We start from the raw sequence: 16,317 nt of genomic DNA, 5'->3' as shown, positions 1-16,317 counted from the left end.
CTTGAAGTGCTCACGTTATGCTCATTTTCAAGTTCATAATTGTTTTTAGAGGTTTTACCAGAATAGGTTTACGTGGTTTCATTTTTTAGAAAACACCATATATTTGTTGCACTGTACATTGCTCCAGCTCCTCTTTTCACCCTGCAGTGAGCTCTGTTTTAGCTACAGAGTGAGGCAACTCACTTCTGTTCCAGCTTTGTTGGGAGTCACACATGCACAGTAAGTACTGCTAGCTGGTCAGTTGCAGAGTTTGGGGAGCGCCATCCTAGCAGCTAGGCGAGCATTATAACGTGATACAAAGTGACGCACGTTCGTCCCGGAAGTAAAGGCTGGACTACTATAGAACTGTTTGTGTCAGTCTTTTCTCTCCTTTGGGATGGACTTTGGGCTTTTTTCTTTTTACTTTGTAAACCTACAATGTGCACAAAAAGATATACAACACAATAAAGGAAAGGGAAAAAGCCAAAAAGTATAATAATGAGCATGTAATATGAACTGTAATAAGGCTATTAGGACATTATGTTTAATAAAATGTATTTTACTTGACTAGTTCCACTTGGTGCCAGTGAACAAAAACCTCCTTTGTGTAACGTTCTTTGACTACATACTATTTTTTAAGAATAATCAGGTTGGCAGTGTGATAAACCTTTCAAATATTCTGCAGGTGCAGCTATAAAAACATTAACTGTATCTGAAAATTGAATATCCGGGGTTAGGAATTCATGGCATTTTTCTATTTTCTATTTGTCATTGGGAAAACAAATAGGATATTGTTGCCTAGCACCTTGTATTTATTATTTAACCCTTATTTAACCCTTGTATTATCTTCACTTTCGGGACCCTCTCGTATCCCTCGGCTTGAATTGACCCGTGACTTTTATGGGGTTTTTAAAACAATTCTGAAACAAAATTGTACTTCATAATCTATTACCAAATATTGTCTTTATCTCAATTTCAATGTTTAGGGAATGCAATCGGTTTCTACTAGCACACAATTTAAAAATGGAAGTAGGATTTGTTTTTTTGTCATAAGGTTATAATTCATGTTATGAATTGAGTCAGGAATACATGTTTATCACAGAAAATAAGGTAAGGACATTGATTTTCAGGTACAAAATGTATACTGAAATGGGTCGATTTGACCCGAATACCATACAAGGGTTAAGTTTTCAATCATCAGCAGTGGGCTGACTGAATAGATGTAGCAATGTAATGGTGAAGTCAGAAGGCCAAACATGGACTGTCCTTGTTTAGATCAACCACACGGAAGCTGGAAAATGTTTGAGAAGAAACCAGATTAAAATTGTACTGAAATGATCTGGGCAGATGAGTAGAAAGGTCATGACAAATACAGTGATTGTCTGCAAAGTGAGCTGTGGTGGTTTAATTGGTTCTTTTTTAAACTTATCATTTATCAAATTATAGAAATTAAATTAAATTAACTGAAATCAAATTTGCTATAAAAAGACATGGCGATCATATTGTGTGGCACTGCTGAAGACCAAACTGTATCTTTGCAATTATTCTGTGTATGACCGAAGATGAGTTGACTCTATCAAAACACCGGTTCTGCAAGTGGTCTTCTATATTCAACATGAAGAAAAAGACAGTTGAGTGCAATGGAATATTTGTACAAAGTCTTATTGTTTATTATTAATATTTTGTATGCATAAATATGTAACAAACCATATTAGTTTCCAAATTCTACACACATTTTACACAGTTCAGGACAACTGCTTGTGGTTCATACACACAATTGCTATTATTATAATATCACGACACTGTTGGAAACCTACTGATTGCATAGATAGAAAATAAGCACCTTCTTTGAAAAGTAAACCGATACTGTAAACATCAGTGGTTAATTTGGGAAAGTAGTGTATAGCGTATCTGAAAATTCTGAAAGCATCAGATGTTTTCCTGGCCTTAAACCGCCGCAGCGTGATTTGTATTCAGTGCACTCCGGACTCAAATTGGCATATTACACGTCCAAGTGCAGGTCTGTCCCACACGCCCGCATGGACAATTCTCTGCTGTGCCAAAAAAACAGCATTCATTCAAGATTTGCAGGGAATAAGTGTACTGTGTAGACAATACTTACTACATGAAACAAAACTCTCAGTCAAGCAGATCAATTTGTGCCACAATACAATGAATACAGGGATTGATCAAATATAAATAATAACACAGAGGGACGTGGCTGAAAAATATATTACACTGCTTTTTTTTGCTTGAAAATCAATTAAAAAGGGCAAATTTGGGGTGAAAAACTATGTCTTACTTATATCTAACAGTGCCCTTCATTTGTCTCTGCATTGGAAAATAATGAAGCTCGTGGTGAAGCTGTGCAAAAGTAACTCCAGCTTTTATCCTTATTAGTAGCTGTGCTTGAAAAGTGTTTGAAGGTTGTTATTATCGAAAACCATTATCGAGTCTGAGAGCTCCTGGACAGCAGCCCATCTCTCAATCAGCAGATACTGAAGCCTCCACACACGAATCAATCAGTCAAATCAATGACGGGGCTGAAAAGGTGAAATGTAGTAGTATGGAAAAATGTTCAACAGAAAGATAAGGCAAAATGACTATGTTGCATTTTGACAGTGCACTCTGCTCAACGGTGGATACTAATGATCCTCTGTAGACATGCTGGAGGCTATTTATGATACCCAAACAGTAAAGAGCTTTGTTTCAATGATGCAATGGAGTCAGTATTTTAGCCTGTCAGGAACAAAACAACGCAATTAAGCTTCACGGCAGCATAACCTGATAAGCCATCCAATTATTTTGCAGCGGGTGTCATGACAACGACACTGAGTTCCCCTCAGTCATGATGCCATGAATACAGAGAGAAGGACCACTTCTGGGGGCAAATTATAATATCCTCTTGACAGTGAATGTCAGCTGAGCGGATGGATGAAAATAATTTGCTGAGTCTAAGGAGAGCAATATTAGTCGATAATAAGATTTGGGAAATGTTTTTTTGAGACGGATTGAAGTTAAGAGTGGAAAATGTGAACTGTGTGTGCGGGTAACTTTTTAAAAAATAAAGCAATTCCTGAAGTAATAAAAAACACATACAATTACATTTGTACAAATTGTCTAACCTAGTGCAAAACATACAACCATATACACATTCACATATTAACAAGAGTGATAACTGTTTCTTAAAAACAAGCTGTGTGAAGCTCCAATTCTATTCATCCTACTTCTTTGATAATGATACAATATGCATACATAAATACACAGCTTTGACATTGAAAAAATACAGCATATGGAAATAGGTTTCTTTACTCTAAAAGTTTGGTCTTGCCAAACACTTGTCCTCGTAACCTTACAACATTGCTTTTCTTTAACAATATCATTACTTTTATTTACAGGGGCCGCTAACGGGTTGAGGAGACAGCAGAATGTAAAACAGACATTATATTTTGGTTACATAAGCCATATTGATATAAAACGGCACTAAAATTGATTGTTACAGGAATGACTAACTGGTTTACTGTTGTGTTAAGTCATACAGATCGTGTTGTGTATAGACACTGTTAACATAACGCAAGCAAGCACAAGGGTTATCAATAAATTATTAATTTTACATTTTTTTCAATAGTAAGGTCGCCCTTGAGTGTGTTTTTTGATGGATTCAAGATTAGAAAACCAGATTAAGATGCATTTACCTTAAAGGGGCAACCATCAATTTTACAAATCAATTTCAGTTTGTTTGTTATGATTAGTACTACAAACCCCAATTCCAAATGAAGTTGTGACGCTGTGTAAAACGTAAATAAAAACAGAATACAATGATTTGCAAATCTTTTCCAACCTATATTCAATTGAATACACTACAAAGACAAGGTATTAAATATTCAAAACTTTATTTTTTTTTGCAAATGTTAATTAATTTTTGGGGTTCCTGGGTAGCTCAACTGGAAGAGCATGCACCCTTTTACAGAACTTGATGCCTGCGACACATTCCAATAAAGCGTAACAAAAGACCGGGAAATTTGAGGAATGTTCAAAGAACACTGGTTTGGAACATTCCACAGGTGAATGGGTTAATTGTTCATGATTGGTACCGTATAAAAGGAGCATCCCCAAAAGGCTCAGTCGTTCACAGGCAAGGATGGGGCAAGGTTCACCACTTTGTGAACAACTGCTTAAGCAAAGAGTCCAACAGTTTAAGAACGTTTTTCAACATACAATTGCAAGAAATTTAGGGATTTCATTATCTACAATCCATAATATCATCAACGTGTTAAAGTATGCTGTGGTCTGACAAGTCCACATTTAAGTTGTTGTTGGAAATCATGGACATCACGACCTCCGGGCCACAGAGGAAAAGGACAGTCCAGATTGTTATCAGTGCAAAGTTCAAAAGCCAGCTTCTGTGATGGTATGGGGGTGTGTTAGCGCTCATGGCATGGGTAATTTGCACATCTGTGAAGGCGCCATTAATGCTGAAAGGTACAAACAGGTTTTGAAGCAACATATGCTGCCATCCAAGCAAAGTCTTTTCAGGGACGTCCCTGCTAATTTCATTCTTCAAGTGTTACAACAGCATGGCTGCAGTCCAGACATGTCTCCCATTGAAGATGTGTGGCACATTATGAAGCGCAAAATACAACAAAGGAGACCCCTGACTGTTGAGCAAGTCGTCGTACATCAAGCAAGAATGGGTACGAATTCCACCTACAAAGTTTTAACAATTAGTGTTCTCAGTTCCCAAATGCTTATTGGGTGTCGTTAAAAGAAAAGGTGATGTAACACAGTGGTAAACATGCCCTGTCCCAGCTTTTTTTGAAGGTGTTGCAGGCATCAATTTCAAAATAAAAAATGTGCAAAACAACAACACAAGATTAACCATCAGTTTGAACATTAAATGTCTTGTCCTTGTAGTGTATTCAATTGAACATAGGTTGAAAAGGATTTGCAAATCATGGTATTCTGTTTTTATTTACATTTTACACAACATCCTAATTCCATTGGAATTTGGATTTGTAACTGCAAAAACAGTTGTATAATGTGTGGCTCTAAAGTCTGTGAAAACAACCCAGATGAGGTTATAGTGATGTCATCAGGATTATGGTCTTTCTTGTATTTTAATCAAAGCCGGCCTGACAAACTGGAAGCGTGGAGTTTGGAAAATTTGGGTGTTACCAGGCAAAAAGGGTCGTAATAAAAGACAGTAACTGCATTATGGGTAATGTAGGATGCAGTGTTTTTGGCGCTAGGCTCATAATAGGGAGTAACAGGTGAGGATATCTTGGCCTTTGCTGCTTAAGTTCTGATCATTCTTTTTGTAATCTGTCTCATTTTAGCCACCCAACATTAAAACAAAAAAAGTGCAATACCAAATCACTGGAGAACCCCTTCAAATTCTAAACAATGTAATTGTTTGTCAAAAGCATTGATGGTGGTCCCTAAGCTGTAGCTTACTAAAGGCATTGCTTTAAACCCTTGTGTTGTCTTCCCGTCAACCATGAAAAAAAGATATAGCTTTTTCTGACATTTTGGTCACTTTTTCAATGTTGTGGGTGCTTTTTTTGATTTTTTTTTCCAAAGTTATTTTATATTTCTAACGTTGACATTTTCAGCTTATTTCAGACGCCCATTTTTTGTGATTTAGAAAACTGAAAATGGGTCAAAATTGACCCGAGGACAACATGAGGGTTAAACCCAATGAGACATAAGTGTCTGATACTATAGAGCCACACTACGCTTGAGCATGAGAGTTCATTCTCGACCTTCCAAAGCTTTTCTCAACAACTCATGGCCTTCCTCAGCAAATGAACTTGCTTAGTTGTCATGGTGAGGTTCATTTATTGTCATTCTACAACACAGTGTTGCCCAAGTTGTAGTCACTTTATTCTGCACAAAACGTTTTATTATTAATGGGGAAGAATGGAGGAGGAGTTGAGGAGTCTTATAGCCTTAGGAAAGAAGCTGCTCTCTAGTCTGGTGGTGCAACAGCGGCAGGGTGTACAACCGGTTGCTGGGGTGGGCATTATCTCATCATTTGAGCTCTAAACACCTCACCAATACCACTGATGCTTGGCCGATGGGTATCAATCCAATGGGCGGTTTCAAACACCCACTGTAGAGCTCTCCTGTCCTGAGCAGTGCACAGTCCATGCCAGTTTTGGTCACATGGTAACACATGGATTAAAAAATGGGTAACTCAATTCCATCTTCTGATAATTTATTCACTTTTTTTTTTCTTTCTTCCATTTTTCTTGGGGGAGTTTTTTTTTATTCAAGTACAGATGGTGTTGTATACTGAACAGATCGTTAAGTCCTTTGAGACAAATTTTGTGACTTTTGATGTTGGGCTATATATTAAATTGACTTTACAAGACAATATTTTTTTATATCTGGATGCCATCCCCCCAATATATTGATTGTTTAGTTTGTTATATACAACAAACTAAACAATCTCCATGATAACCGAGCAAATCTATCTGCTGAAGAGAGGCAAAGAGATTAGGTTTAAATCCTGGATAAGTAAGCAGTCTTGTGTTGGGAGTGAAGTACATGTTTGATTTTTACTTGATTTAATTTGTTGGCCATAAATATTGCAGTGTACCACACTCTATAAATGTTACACGTATTCCTCTATCAGAAACATTTCCTTAATTTCCCAGGTTGATTGTGGCTTTTTTTACAGACAAATTTATGTTGCAATCAATAAAAAAGATGATACATGGGTGCATGCATGCCGTTTCATTCTTCAAAGAACTGGTTGAATCAGCACAACAAACCAAATGCTCAACGCATAATTTATCAAACATAACTAAAGATTTGTACCTCTAACAATGGACTTTTTCCAGCGACTGCTGAGTCTGGCAGCTGTTACTACTTCAAGCAAATGACAAGATAAGAGAACTTTCAGAAAGAGATGACAGATCTCAGACAGATGGCAGTTTGTGAGAGTTTGAATATGGCAGGAGATGACTGAAGGACTGAATGCAGTGTGTTGACTGGCAGGCATTCACACAAACCGTAGTTTATAATAGCAGGGTATCCATTCCGTCTTCTCTGCAGCAGTCATCGAAAATCAAACAGAGTCTCTCTGATTCAGTTTGTGCACAGAGAAGCATGATATGTTTCTATCCGTTCAAGTAGTGTTTTGGTATTTGTTGTTGTTCTCGGGGCCTGAGGGATATGATTTCCATCAAATTTCGGGGGTTCTGTAAGTTGTGAAGCTATTCCCTGCGTATGTTTTTCAAATTCATTGTTGCAGACAACAGATTCTAGATGGAGACCTCCCAGACACTCAGAGCTGCATTGTCAGAGATGGGTTCGGAGCAGGGCTAGGCCAGTCTGACAGAGACAGAAAGAGAGGAGAAAAAAAAAAGTAGTATTGCCACAAAGGTCAATGGGTGTAAATGTTTATTTGTCAAAAGTGTTCACAGGATATGCAAGGTTAAAAACTGAAAGAGAAAAAAAAGCATGAAATGTAGAATGACTCTAATGGCGGTGAAAGTGTGGGAGGGTGAATATATAGAGAGCCATCAGGTGGAGAATTACAATATCTACGAGGTCACTCATAAAGACAATAGTGACCATCAAAACCAAATGATAACTAGAGCACAACGTCAATGGAACTGCTACTATCTTTACATAAGTTGTATCATATTTCCATTTCTGAATAAAAAAAAGAAATGGCATACCCCAAACCCCCACAATTGACACCCCTAAAATAGATTATCAATAGTGGAAGTTTGCAGAAGAAGTATCTGGCCTACATATTCCAGATGTATTCAACATGCTAATTGACTTGAATATGAATGGGATTTTTCTTGTACAGCAGGTAACAAATGTGCAAATACTAGTGGGGGAGGAGGTTCTTGAGGCATGTCAACTCATCAAAAAGGGTCCAAGGATCAGAATTACGGATTTTGATCATTTGGTTATTTCTGGACAGTCTGGACGGTGCAAAAAATGTAATAGTAGGCCTACTGTACAGAAATGAGTGGTATTCTTAATGTAAGGCCTCGTGCAACATGCAATATCAGTAACTTGCTGGTTAAATCACTTCCCGGTGTCCATCTCCTCTACTTCCATGTTGCTGCATGCCAGATAAAAAACAAAGTGACTAAATGGTAAAGTTTAAAATACGTTAAAACAATCTTGTTAGAGACTGGCACAGAAAGGACACCAAGACTCCAGCACCACCATACTCAATGTGAAGAAACACTCACAAAGCTTTGAATTACAAAGAATAAAACCTTATCACATTTAGATGAGGTTATATAATTCAAGTACCTCAGTACCAAGCTGGCAGTTATGTTTAACTCCAAGGTCACCATTAATTGAAGAAATCGTAAATACAAATTAAAGTATTTATTAAACCCATTTGAACTAAGATCGATGTCAATAGTTAAATATACTTGAATAACTATTAACAATTATATTTTTAACAAAGGATTAATCCCTGACCTGTGCTGATACAGTTAATTAAAAAAGGATTCTACCTAAATTGATTTGGGAAGTGAGAGGATTATTAAAGCACTGCTAGCGACCCCTAGAGGCTGTGCTTCTACATACACACAAGTGGGATAAAGTGGTTTAAAGTGAACCACCGACACAGACCAACAAACTGATCCGCCCCAAATGCCATCTTTTATTCACATACTCTTAAAAAGGCTATGCAGGACATTACCCCAAGAAGCCTGGTGATAGAGGTTTTCTGTTCATGAGAGATACCATACAAAAACCAAACCGAAAGAAACAAAACAATACCTTATTTTCGATGTGTGTGTGTGTCTAGTCAACTGTTAATTCCTATTTGAATGTTCTATGTGAGAAGCTACATAAAGCTTCTAAAAGGTCAGATTATTTGAGGACCAAACAGTTCACGGCTGTAGCCAGGGAACAAAATGGAACCAGGATAAGTAAGCTTCCATGATATCTTGTAGTCCGTTAAAGGAACACGCCGACTTATTTGGACTTTAGCTTATTCACCGTTAACCCCAGAGTTAGACAAGTCGATACATACCCTTCTCATCTCCGTGCGTGCTGTAACTCTGTCTGACGCCCCCAGCATTAGCTTAGCCTAGCAAAGATCCTTCGGGTAACTGGTTCCAACTAGCTACTGCTCCCAATTAGTGACAAAATAACGGCAACATGTTCCTGTTTACATGTTGTGATTTGTATAGTCACAGGGTGTACAAATAACAAGGTCACATGAAACAGCCATATTCTAACCGCATACTCACTGGGAACTATATTCTCAGAAAGGCAAAGCACTGGTACTTCTGCTACTTGGGTGGAGTGATTTGCCCGCAGCATCTGACGAGCCCGGTCACAGAGCAGAGAGTTTGCCTGGAGTTTGCTCAGAGTTGGAGTAATAGATTTAACAATTACTAGATACTAAAAGCATAGTTTACAATCATAGGTGTTCGCTGCGACAATGCGCTTTTTCTTCCCAGAATAAAATGAACGATGCTAGAGCAAACACTCATGACTGAGTTAATGAGTCCCAATGAGCCGGTGTGTTCCTTTAAACATCTGCGAACTGCATTTTTAACAGAGCTAAATCTTATGTTTGAACATGCCAATAGCAAACCATGGTATTATTTAAAAGTGTGATCCCTGAAGATTTATAAAATGTGCCCAAAGACAGATCTCCCAACCCTCCTCTCCATCTAAAAGCACTCTCAAAGTCAAATGTAACACTAAAAAGGTGGGACAGCCATGACCACTCAATGTGATCCAGAGTACTTCCACGTTTCAGGACAGATCGTATCCACTATTCATGCACCATTCGCAAAGCCTGACATCCTTGCTGACTTCTGCAGAGGAGGTCTGCTCTAACACTCCCAAAATCCTTCAGCATTTTCTCTGTGATGTCAGTTTTAGATACGCGTTTCACCTTCCTCCAGTTGACATCCACACTCAGTCAGTATTTCCTGGTCCCTGCTAAGAACAGCCTCAGGGATGACCTGCCTTCCTCTCCCGATATCCCTTCACACCCAGCCAGCTTCTACATTCAGTTCTGCATATAATCTCTATTTGCTTGAACTGAAGCATTGCGTGCTCCAACACAACAAACCAACCCATTAGCTGCAAGCAACACAACCTAATGAGTAGTTATCTCTTTAATGTGTGAGGCACCATCCCTTCGCTACTCTTCTTTCTTCATAGAGGGATAACAACACTGCAGGACGCATACACACATATCAGCTGGTTATATGAGGAAATGAAAAGCCATGCAGAGGGCTCCACGTTTGTTCAGCATGGAGGCACATTATCAAATAGTATGTCAGAAAGACCAAGTGGATGATGTCATAAGCCTTAAAGTAAATCATGTTTGGTGTCTTTGTACGTCGCAGAAGCAAGGCTACAACACAAAACGTGTTTTAACCTCAAGAATCACATTTCACATTTAGGCTCTTACAGGCGTCTCAAGCAACTTCATAGACCGTCACACTAACAAAGACAATTAAAAAAAGGTGTTGCATTGTTATCCTAGTTCAGAGATAAAATACGTGGCTTCTGTCTCTGTGATCCTGACAGCTCTGTCGAGAGAGGTTGCCATCGTGTTGGCAGTAAAAGAAACGATAGTCACTAATATTGACTGTAAGTCTCAATAGCGCCACATTGATCTCACTAACGTTCAGACTGCTCACTAGTTACACAGGAATTCTAATCAATCAACTTAGCGTATAACACAAGCGCACACTAGTCTATTCACATGCATTTATATGAATAAAAGCAAGTCAAACTAAAAAAATAATACAAAAATAATGTTTTTATTTATCACTTGTAGTGATTATCAGTAAAGTTAATGGCCTATAGCATTGGGTTGAAGGTATTTCTACATAACAATAATGTAGTGCAAAGTAGTGGATCATGTTATCTCAAACTACTTGCAATGGCCAAACAGCTGATTGACCCAAAAACTTGTTTTATTCAGCTCTGGTTTAATAAGACACTAGAGCTTAACAAGACCTACTTTGACTACAGTTGTTAAAGTTTTAACTTCTTCTTACTACTGCTAACAGCAGAGCATTTATATAAATCTACTTTTTAAATTATTACAAAATCTCTAAAAGTTTTCATCATTTTTAACCCCTCACCACTATTGGATATCCCTGTCTGTGTGTATGGATTTGAATAAAAACCTGTGTCAATCAATGTGTCAAATGCAGGTTTTCTTATTTAAAAAAGTCTGAAAGGTTACTGACAGCTGACCATCACCCTCAGTGCAGCCATCATCCTTTAAATAGCTTGACAGGGCTCAAAAGGGGAGCTATCTCCGGTTAGGACTGGAATCAACATAATAATGGATAAACTTGGTTTTGAGGGGGTAACATGAGTATTTTGAGAACAATCCCATCTCCTTTCATAAATTAAATATATATATATCCCCAGTGTTTAGCAGACTTAGTAGTCCTATGCAAAGGTTACCTTGAGAATGCATCATCGATTCCATCCTCCACGTCCTGTTGGGACATTAACAATATGAATCAATACACACATAAATTACCTAATATTACAATCCTGCTGCTACTAGGCTTTCAAGCTCCTGTGCCTGTTCACTGAGTCAGCTGTTTATTTTATCCAAGTAACACACAAATTAATTTAAGTGGTAAAGAATCAAATACTGCATAATGCAGATGTTTTTACATGTATTTTCTATTCTAATCAATGTGACTGTATAGTATGACAATATTGCACGACTTATATAAAGGGGGGGATCTGGAAACATATGGATAAGGATACATATTTACGTTCTCTGCATTTGTTTTTGGAAAGCACATGATTTAACCAATTTCAATTGCCTTCCATATTTCTTAATTCATGAGTTACTAATAGATATAGTAATATAAATATCATTTTGGCCAATTTCTACCTGAATATTTTGTTAATTTGAAACAAGGTAAGGAAAATGTAGAGGGATACTAAAAAAAACACAACAGAAAGAGAGGTATTAAAGACAAAGCTGGACTACCTGATGAAATCTGGCTCAATTAAGTCATAAATTCTCCTAATTAGAGAAAAACAATTCCGGGAAATTATGAACAATATAGACAGATGAATTTGTGTGACATCAGACTGTGTTAGTGGCAATCTCCAGATTATGGTGCCACCTAGTGTTTATAATATGTAAGTGAACACCAGGTTCACCAGAGGTGACCGATGAACCTCCTCCAGCATAAACATTTTAAATTATTTACAGTACAATTACATATAACAGCTCCAAATATTGCTAAATAATGACTGTTCTTGAGAAACAATCACATTTAAAAAAGAAAAGAAAACTACAGTCAACAACTAACTATCTTTTGACAAGAGTTTATTTGTGTAATTGTCAATATTTTAGTAACTAGTGGACACTGCTCTCCACATACATGTAGGTAACCTCCTACTTTAGTATTCGTTTTACAAACTTAGCAAAAGTACTATTTTAAATATCTTAAATTTAAAACCTCACTTAATATACAGCTTTTGGATGCTTTGCAATAGTAATCTGTGTCAATTACAGACAAGCATGTTTTAATCAAGTCACCAGTAACCATAGAACTGTTTTAAGCATCTGTATTTCCCAATGAGCAGTTTGGAGGCAGATGGCGCCACCTACCCAAGAGTCATGTTTGATTGGTCGCCGTCGAGTAGGGTTACTGCGAGGCGAGGGCGAGCTGAGTGATGCAGAGAAGAAGGGCCTCCGGGGACTTGGCTCCATCCCAACGGGCTTGTGTGCCTCTGGGAGATCTGAGGGAGATGGCAGGTGTGGACAAGAGGTTGACGGGGACACAAGAGGTGAGACAAAAAGGAACAGAAAACAGGGAAAGGTTGGCGCACATCCAGACACATAACAGAGAAGACGGATGGTGAGACTTATCAGCTTTTCTGTCTGTTTAGGTGAAAAACCAATTCCAGCCTGTGGCACACACAGCTTTTCCTGCAACATGCTGAATTTAAATCATGTCTGTTAAACGTTCACTCTCTGTGCCCAGTTACCACCGAGATCACTGAGGCTTTCACATCGCATTTTCTCTCTGCCCTCAGGCCACTAGCACTGGACGTGGAGCCAGTTTCAATTGAAAGAAATCTTGAGAAGCAAACCATTAACTAACAACAAACTGAATAGATGACTAAGTCTCATTTTGCAGTCCCTTTGACCCGCTAAAGAGTGGAAAAGAGTTTGACCTATAAATGTCACGGCTAATTGGGAAGTATATAAAATCTCCTGCTCCCGTGGATGACTAATTAGTGGAGTATAATTGGATAATTTCTCCTAAGTCTATGGGAAAAGTGATTGACAGCAGTTCAATTTGTGTGTGAGAGGGTGCAGTGTCAAACTACAAAATTACAAGTCTCGTTGTGTACACACTACCACTGGAAAGGTCATTTAAAAGTCATTATGCAACTGAATACAGAAGCATTTACTTAATCACGTTCACTGGAAACTGTTGGATTTGTGAGGATTAAGAAACCAGGGCCTCAAATCTGGAGAAATTTGGTCTGTACTTACTCCACATCTGCATCTACTTACTGTATCGTTTCAGAGACTGCAACATATTACGGTTGTCATCTTTACAAAACTAATTAGATCATCATAATCTTGTCAGTGATAGGCAGTTTCTTTCTCTAGCGTATACAGTACATTGTGATTACATCATCTTTATCCTCATCTTCCGAGAATTATAAGAGTTATGATTTTAACATTAACCACTGCAGCAACAAACCCTTAACAAAAAATGTGTCAAATATTAAGTATTTCTCATAACATTAAACATTTATCACTAAGTCAGCAACAATCAAAGTTAAAGTTAAATTAAAAAATAGAGTGATGCACATGCATACAGGGGCTAGAACAGAAAACAAACCTGAATGACTGACGGCTTATTAAGAGATGAAGTGGCATAAGTTGTAATGTGTAAGGATTGGGTGAAAAATGCCCATTACCACAAGAAGCTCAGTTACCAGTTAGCTCAGTGTGTATAATTAGCTGTTAGCTCCAGCTATCTGGTCAGAGTCAAGTGATTCTTGTGAGTGAAGAACATTATAAACTACCAGAATGAGTATGTCTATGCAGCAGTCAAACGGGATCTTTTTATTGCTAATCTTACTTTTGTTAGCTTTTTTTGGACCTTTAACCTGTGCGGCTGATGGATTTGGGACACACGCAGGTCATGGATTTATTTACCTGTAGAGTTAACTTTGTGTAGTTTGTGTTAGCATCATCACTGCTACCTGCTGCCGTTTCTGCCAGGCAACGTTATATAGAAATATGTATTTTTACTTGATTCTAGCAAGCTGTTAAAATCCATATACAAGCTATTGTGGCCATGGATTTTCTACCATCTACTGTCACTGTTCTTTATTGTAAATGGCAAACCCATTTATTCATAGAGTTTAAAGGGAACTGTTTGCCTTTTTGGAAAATATGTTTATCAGCCATCTTGCTGAGCATTAGATGAGAACACTGATACCACTCATTAATTTATTCAGTTGTGTGTTGCCATTTCTTAAACTGGAAGCCAAAAAAAGTCACCATTCACTTTAAACTGATAATGAAGATTAACCTTCTCTTGTAGTAATTACCAGCAACACGTACTGCCGTTTTAAGCTTAATTGTGCATCCTTTTACAAATAAAATAACATATCTTGTCATTGCTGTTGAACTTAATGTGAAGCACATGGGGGATAAGGACAAAATCAGATGAACTTACCTGCTGGAACACACTGAGTGTCAGTTGTCGCCGTCTGCCCTTTGCTTGCTGCACAAGAACAGCAGGTCCTGGCCTTCTTGCTTTTGTCTGCAAACAGTAAAATGCTAAACATGAAGAAGACTACATGATGTTTGAAATGTGTTGGCAGGGGCAGATCTACAGGGCCTCAAGGGGGGAGGGGGGCAGGTCCCCTGCACTATTTAGCCTCGCCCACCCCAGCTGCCCCTCTAACTTTGGTTATCCAAAAACTGTACTTGTAAAAACAAAACACTATGTCCACAAGCTTCTCAAAACATTGAACTAAACAATACATTTACCAAAAGTGAACACTTTAATTTTTAATTTGAAATGTATTCTTAGCCCCCTGCACCTCAAATACTTAGCTACATCCCTGATTCAAACGTGCGAGCGGCTTTCGCTCAGTCTGACTCGCACACAGCGAGTCTGCTGAGGTGTGTGCCTCTGAAGGTAAAGTCAGTTTCCCCAGGTGAAGTATAAACACACACGTTTATTTAAAAGTTACATTTGAAATGAATGTAATCTATGCCAAAGACAATTCAGCATCAGCAAAAACAACACGTCTGCACTCTGCCCTTTGATTAGTTCTGATTTTAGTAAAGACAAGAACAGCTTAATATATCATATCAAATCTTGTTTGTATCGATAACGGTTGGGAGATGGATCATTTTTATTTGATTAGCTAAGTATGGAGCTAGATTTGTTTCTTTAATACATGCAAGGACATAAAAGATCTGAGAGAAAAAAAAATGTTTGAGAGAAAAGGTTATCACACGGATAGCAATAAAGCATTTTATGGGCGAAAAAAAAATGGAGAGAAAAAGTTCCCATATCAATAGCAAAAAATAATATTTGAGAGTAAAAAAAGTTTAAACATAAAATTGAAATTTGTAAAACTATTTGAGAAAAAAATCTCTCTCAAAATCAGTGTGAAAAGAAATTCTCTCAAACATTGTTTTCTCTCTCAGATTATTTATTTTCTCGCATGTAATAACAAAACAAATATAGCTCCATACTAAGCAGTCCTATAAAATCCACACATTGGTTTTTGAACTTTTGGTTGTCAGCAATTCAGGTTTCGTGGCAGTTTTACGTGGAGGAAGTGGAGGACAGAATGGTGGCTAAGCATGTAAAGCATTTCCCTTCAGTCCCTTGGTTGTTAAACATTAAATAACTGCCCTTTCAACTTGGCTTAGAAACCAAAAGGATTGTTTGTTAGAGTAGTCACAGATTGGATGGATTACAGCCTTTCATTCATGTTTTCTTTTTTTTGGAAACAGTTCAAAAGAAAAAGGTTTTACAGAACTGTCTCAATGTCCCCTTCTTCCTGTTCTGTATACTCACCTTCCTGAGCAATCTCCCAAAGATCGAGGGCTACTTTAAAGGCCTGGGCTACTGTCAAAGTCACAGCCTGAGCCTGGAGAGAAAAGTAAAATGGCATAATAATAATAACCATAAACTTTATCTCTATAGCACTTTTCTTAACAAGCTTACAAAGTGCTTTCCAGAAAAAAAAAACAGCAGACCCAAACACAACACAACCAACAACTATGAAGTAAAATATAGAAAAAAAAGAGGCATCACCATAAAACATCTGAGAAAATAAACACACAAAAAAAAA

General features: G+C 37.7%; 1 protein-coding gene across 3 annotated transcripts in view; it reads right to left on the bottom strand.

Annotated features, from left to right (window-relative positions):
- si:dkey-71h2.2 (low density lipoprotein receptor adapter protein 1) overlaps window positions 1-16,317 on the bottom strand; it is a 90,993-nt gene that overhangs the window by 46,988 nt on the left and 27,688 nt on the right. The window contains exons 5-10 of one of the 3 annotated variants that reach the window (XM_032543711.1): window positions 16,041-16,113; window positions 14,679-14,765; window positions 12,584-12,714; window positions 11,410-11,444; window positions 8,037-8,065; window positions 1,626-7,317 (exon numbers count right to left, since the gene is read on the bottom strand). In XM_032543711.1, coding sequence (XP_032399602.1) covers window positions 7,271-7,317; window positions 8,037-8,065; window positions 11,410-11,444; window positions 12,584-12,714; window positions 14,679-14,765; window positions 16,041-16,113 — 402 coding nt within the window. In that variant the 3' untranslated portion in view covers window positions 1,626-7,270. Of the gene's footprint in view, window positions 1-1,625; window positions 7,318-8,036; window positions 8,066-11,409; window positions 11,445-12,583; window positions 12,715-14,678; window positions 14,766-16,040; window positions 16,114-16,317 lie in introns of those variants that run through there. The other 2 variants (XM_032543712.1, XM_032543710.1) reach the window with 2 other exon arrangements.

This window comes from Etheostoma spectabile, chromosome 18 (assembly GCF_008692095.1).
Source record: "Etheostoma spectabile isolate EspeVRDwgs_2016 chromosome 18, UIUC_Espe_1.0, whole genome shotgun sequence".
Taxonomy (NCBI): Eukaryota; Metazoa; Chordata; class Actinopteri; order Perciformes; family Percidae; genus Etheostoma; species Etheostoma spectabile.
The sequence above is the reverse complement of the archived record's forward strand: the minus strand, read 5'-3'. Positions and strand labels throughout refer to the sequence as shown.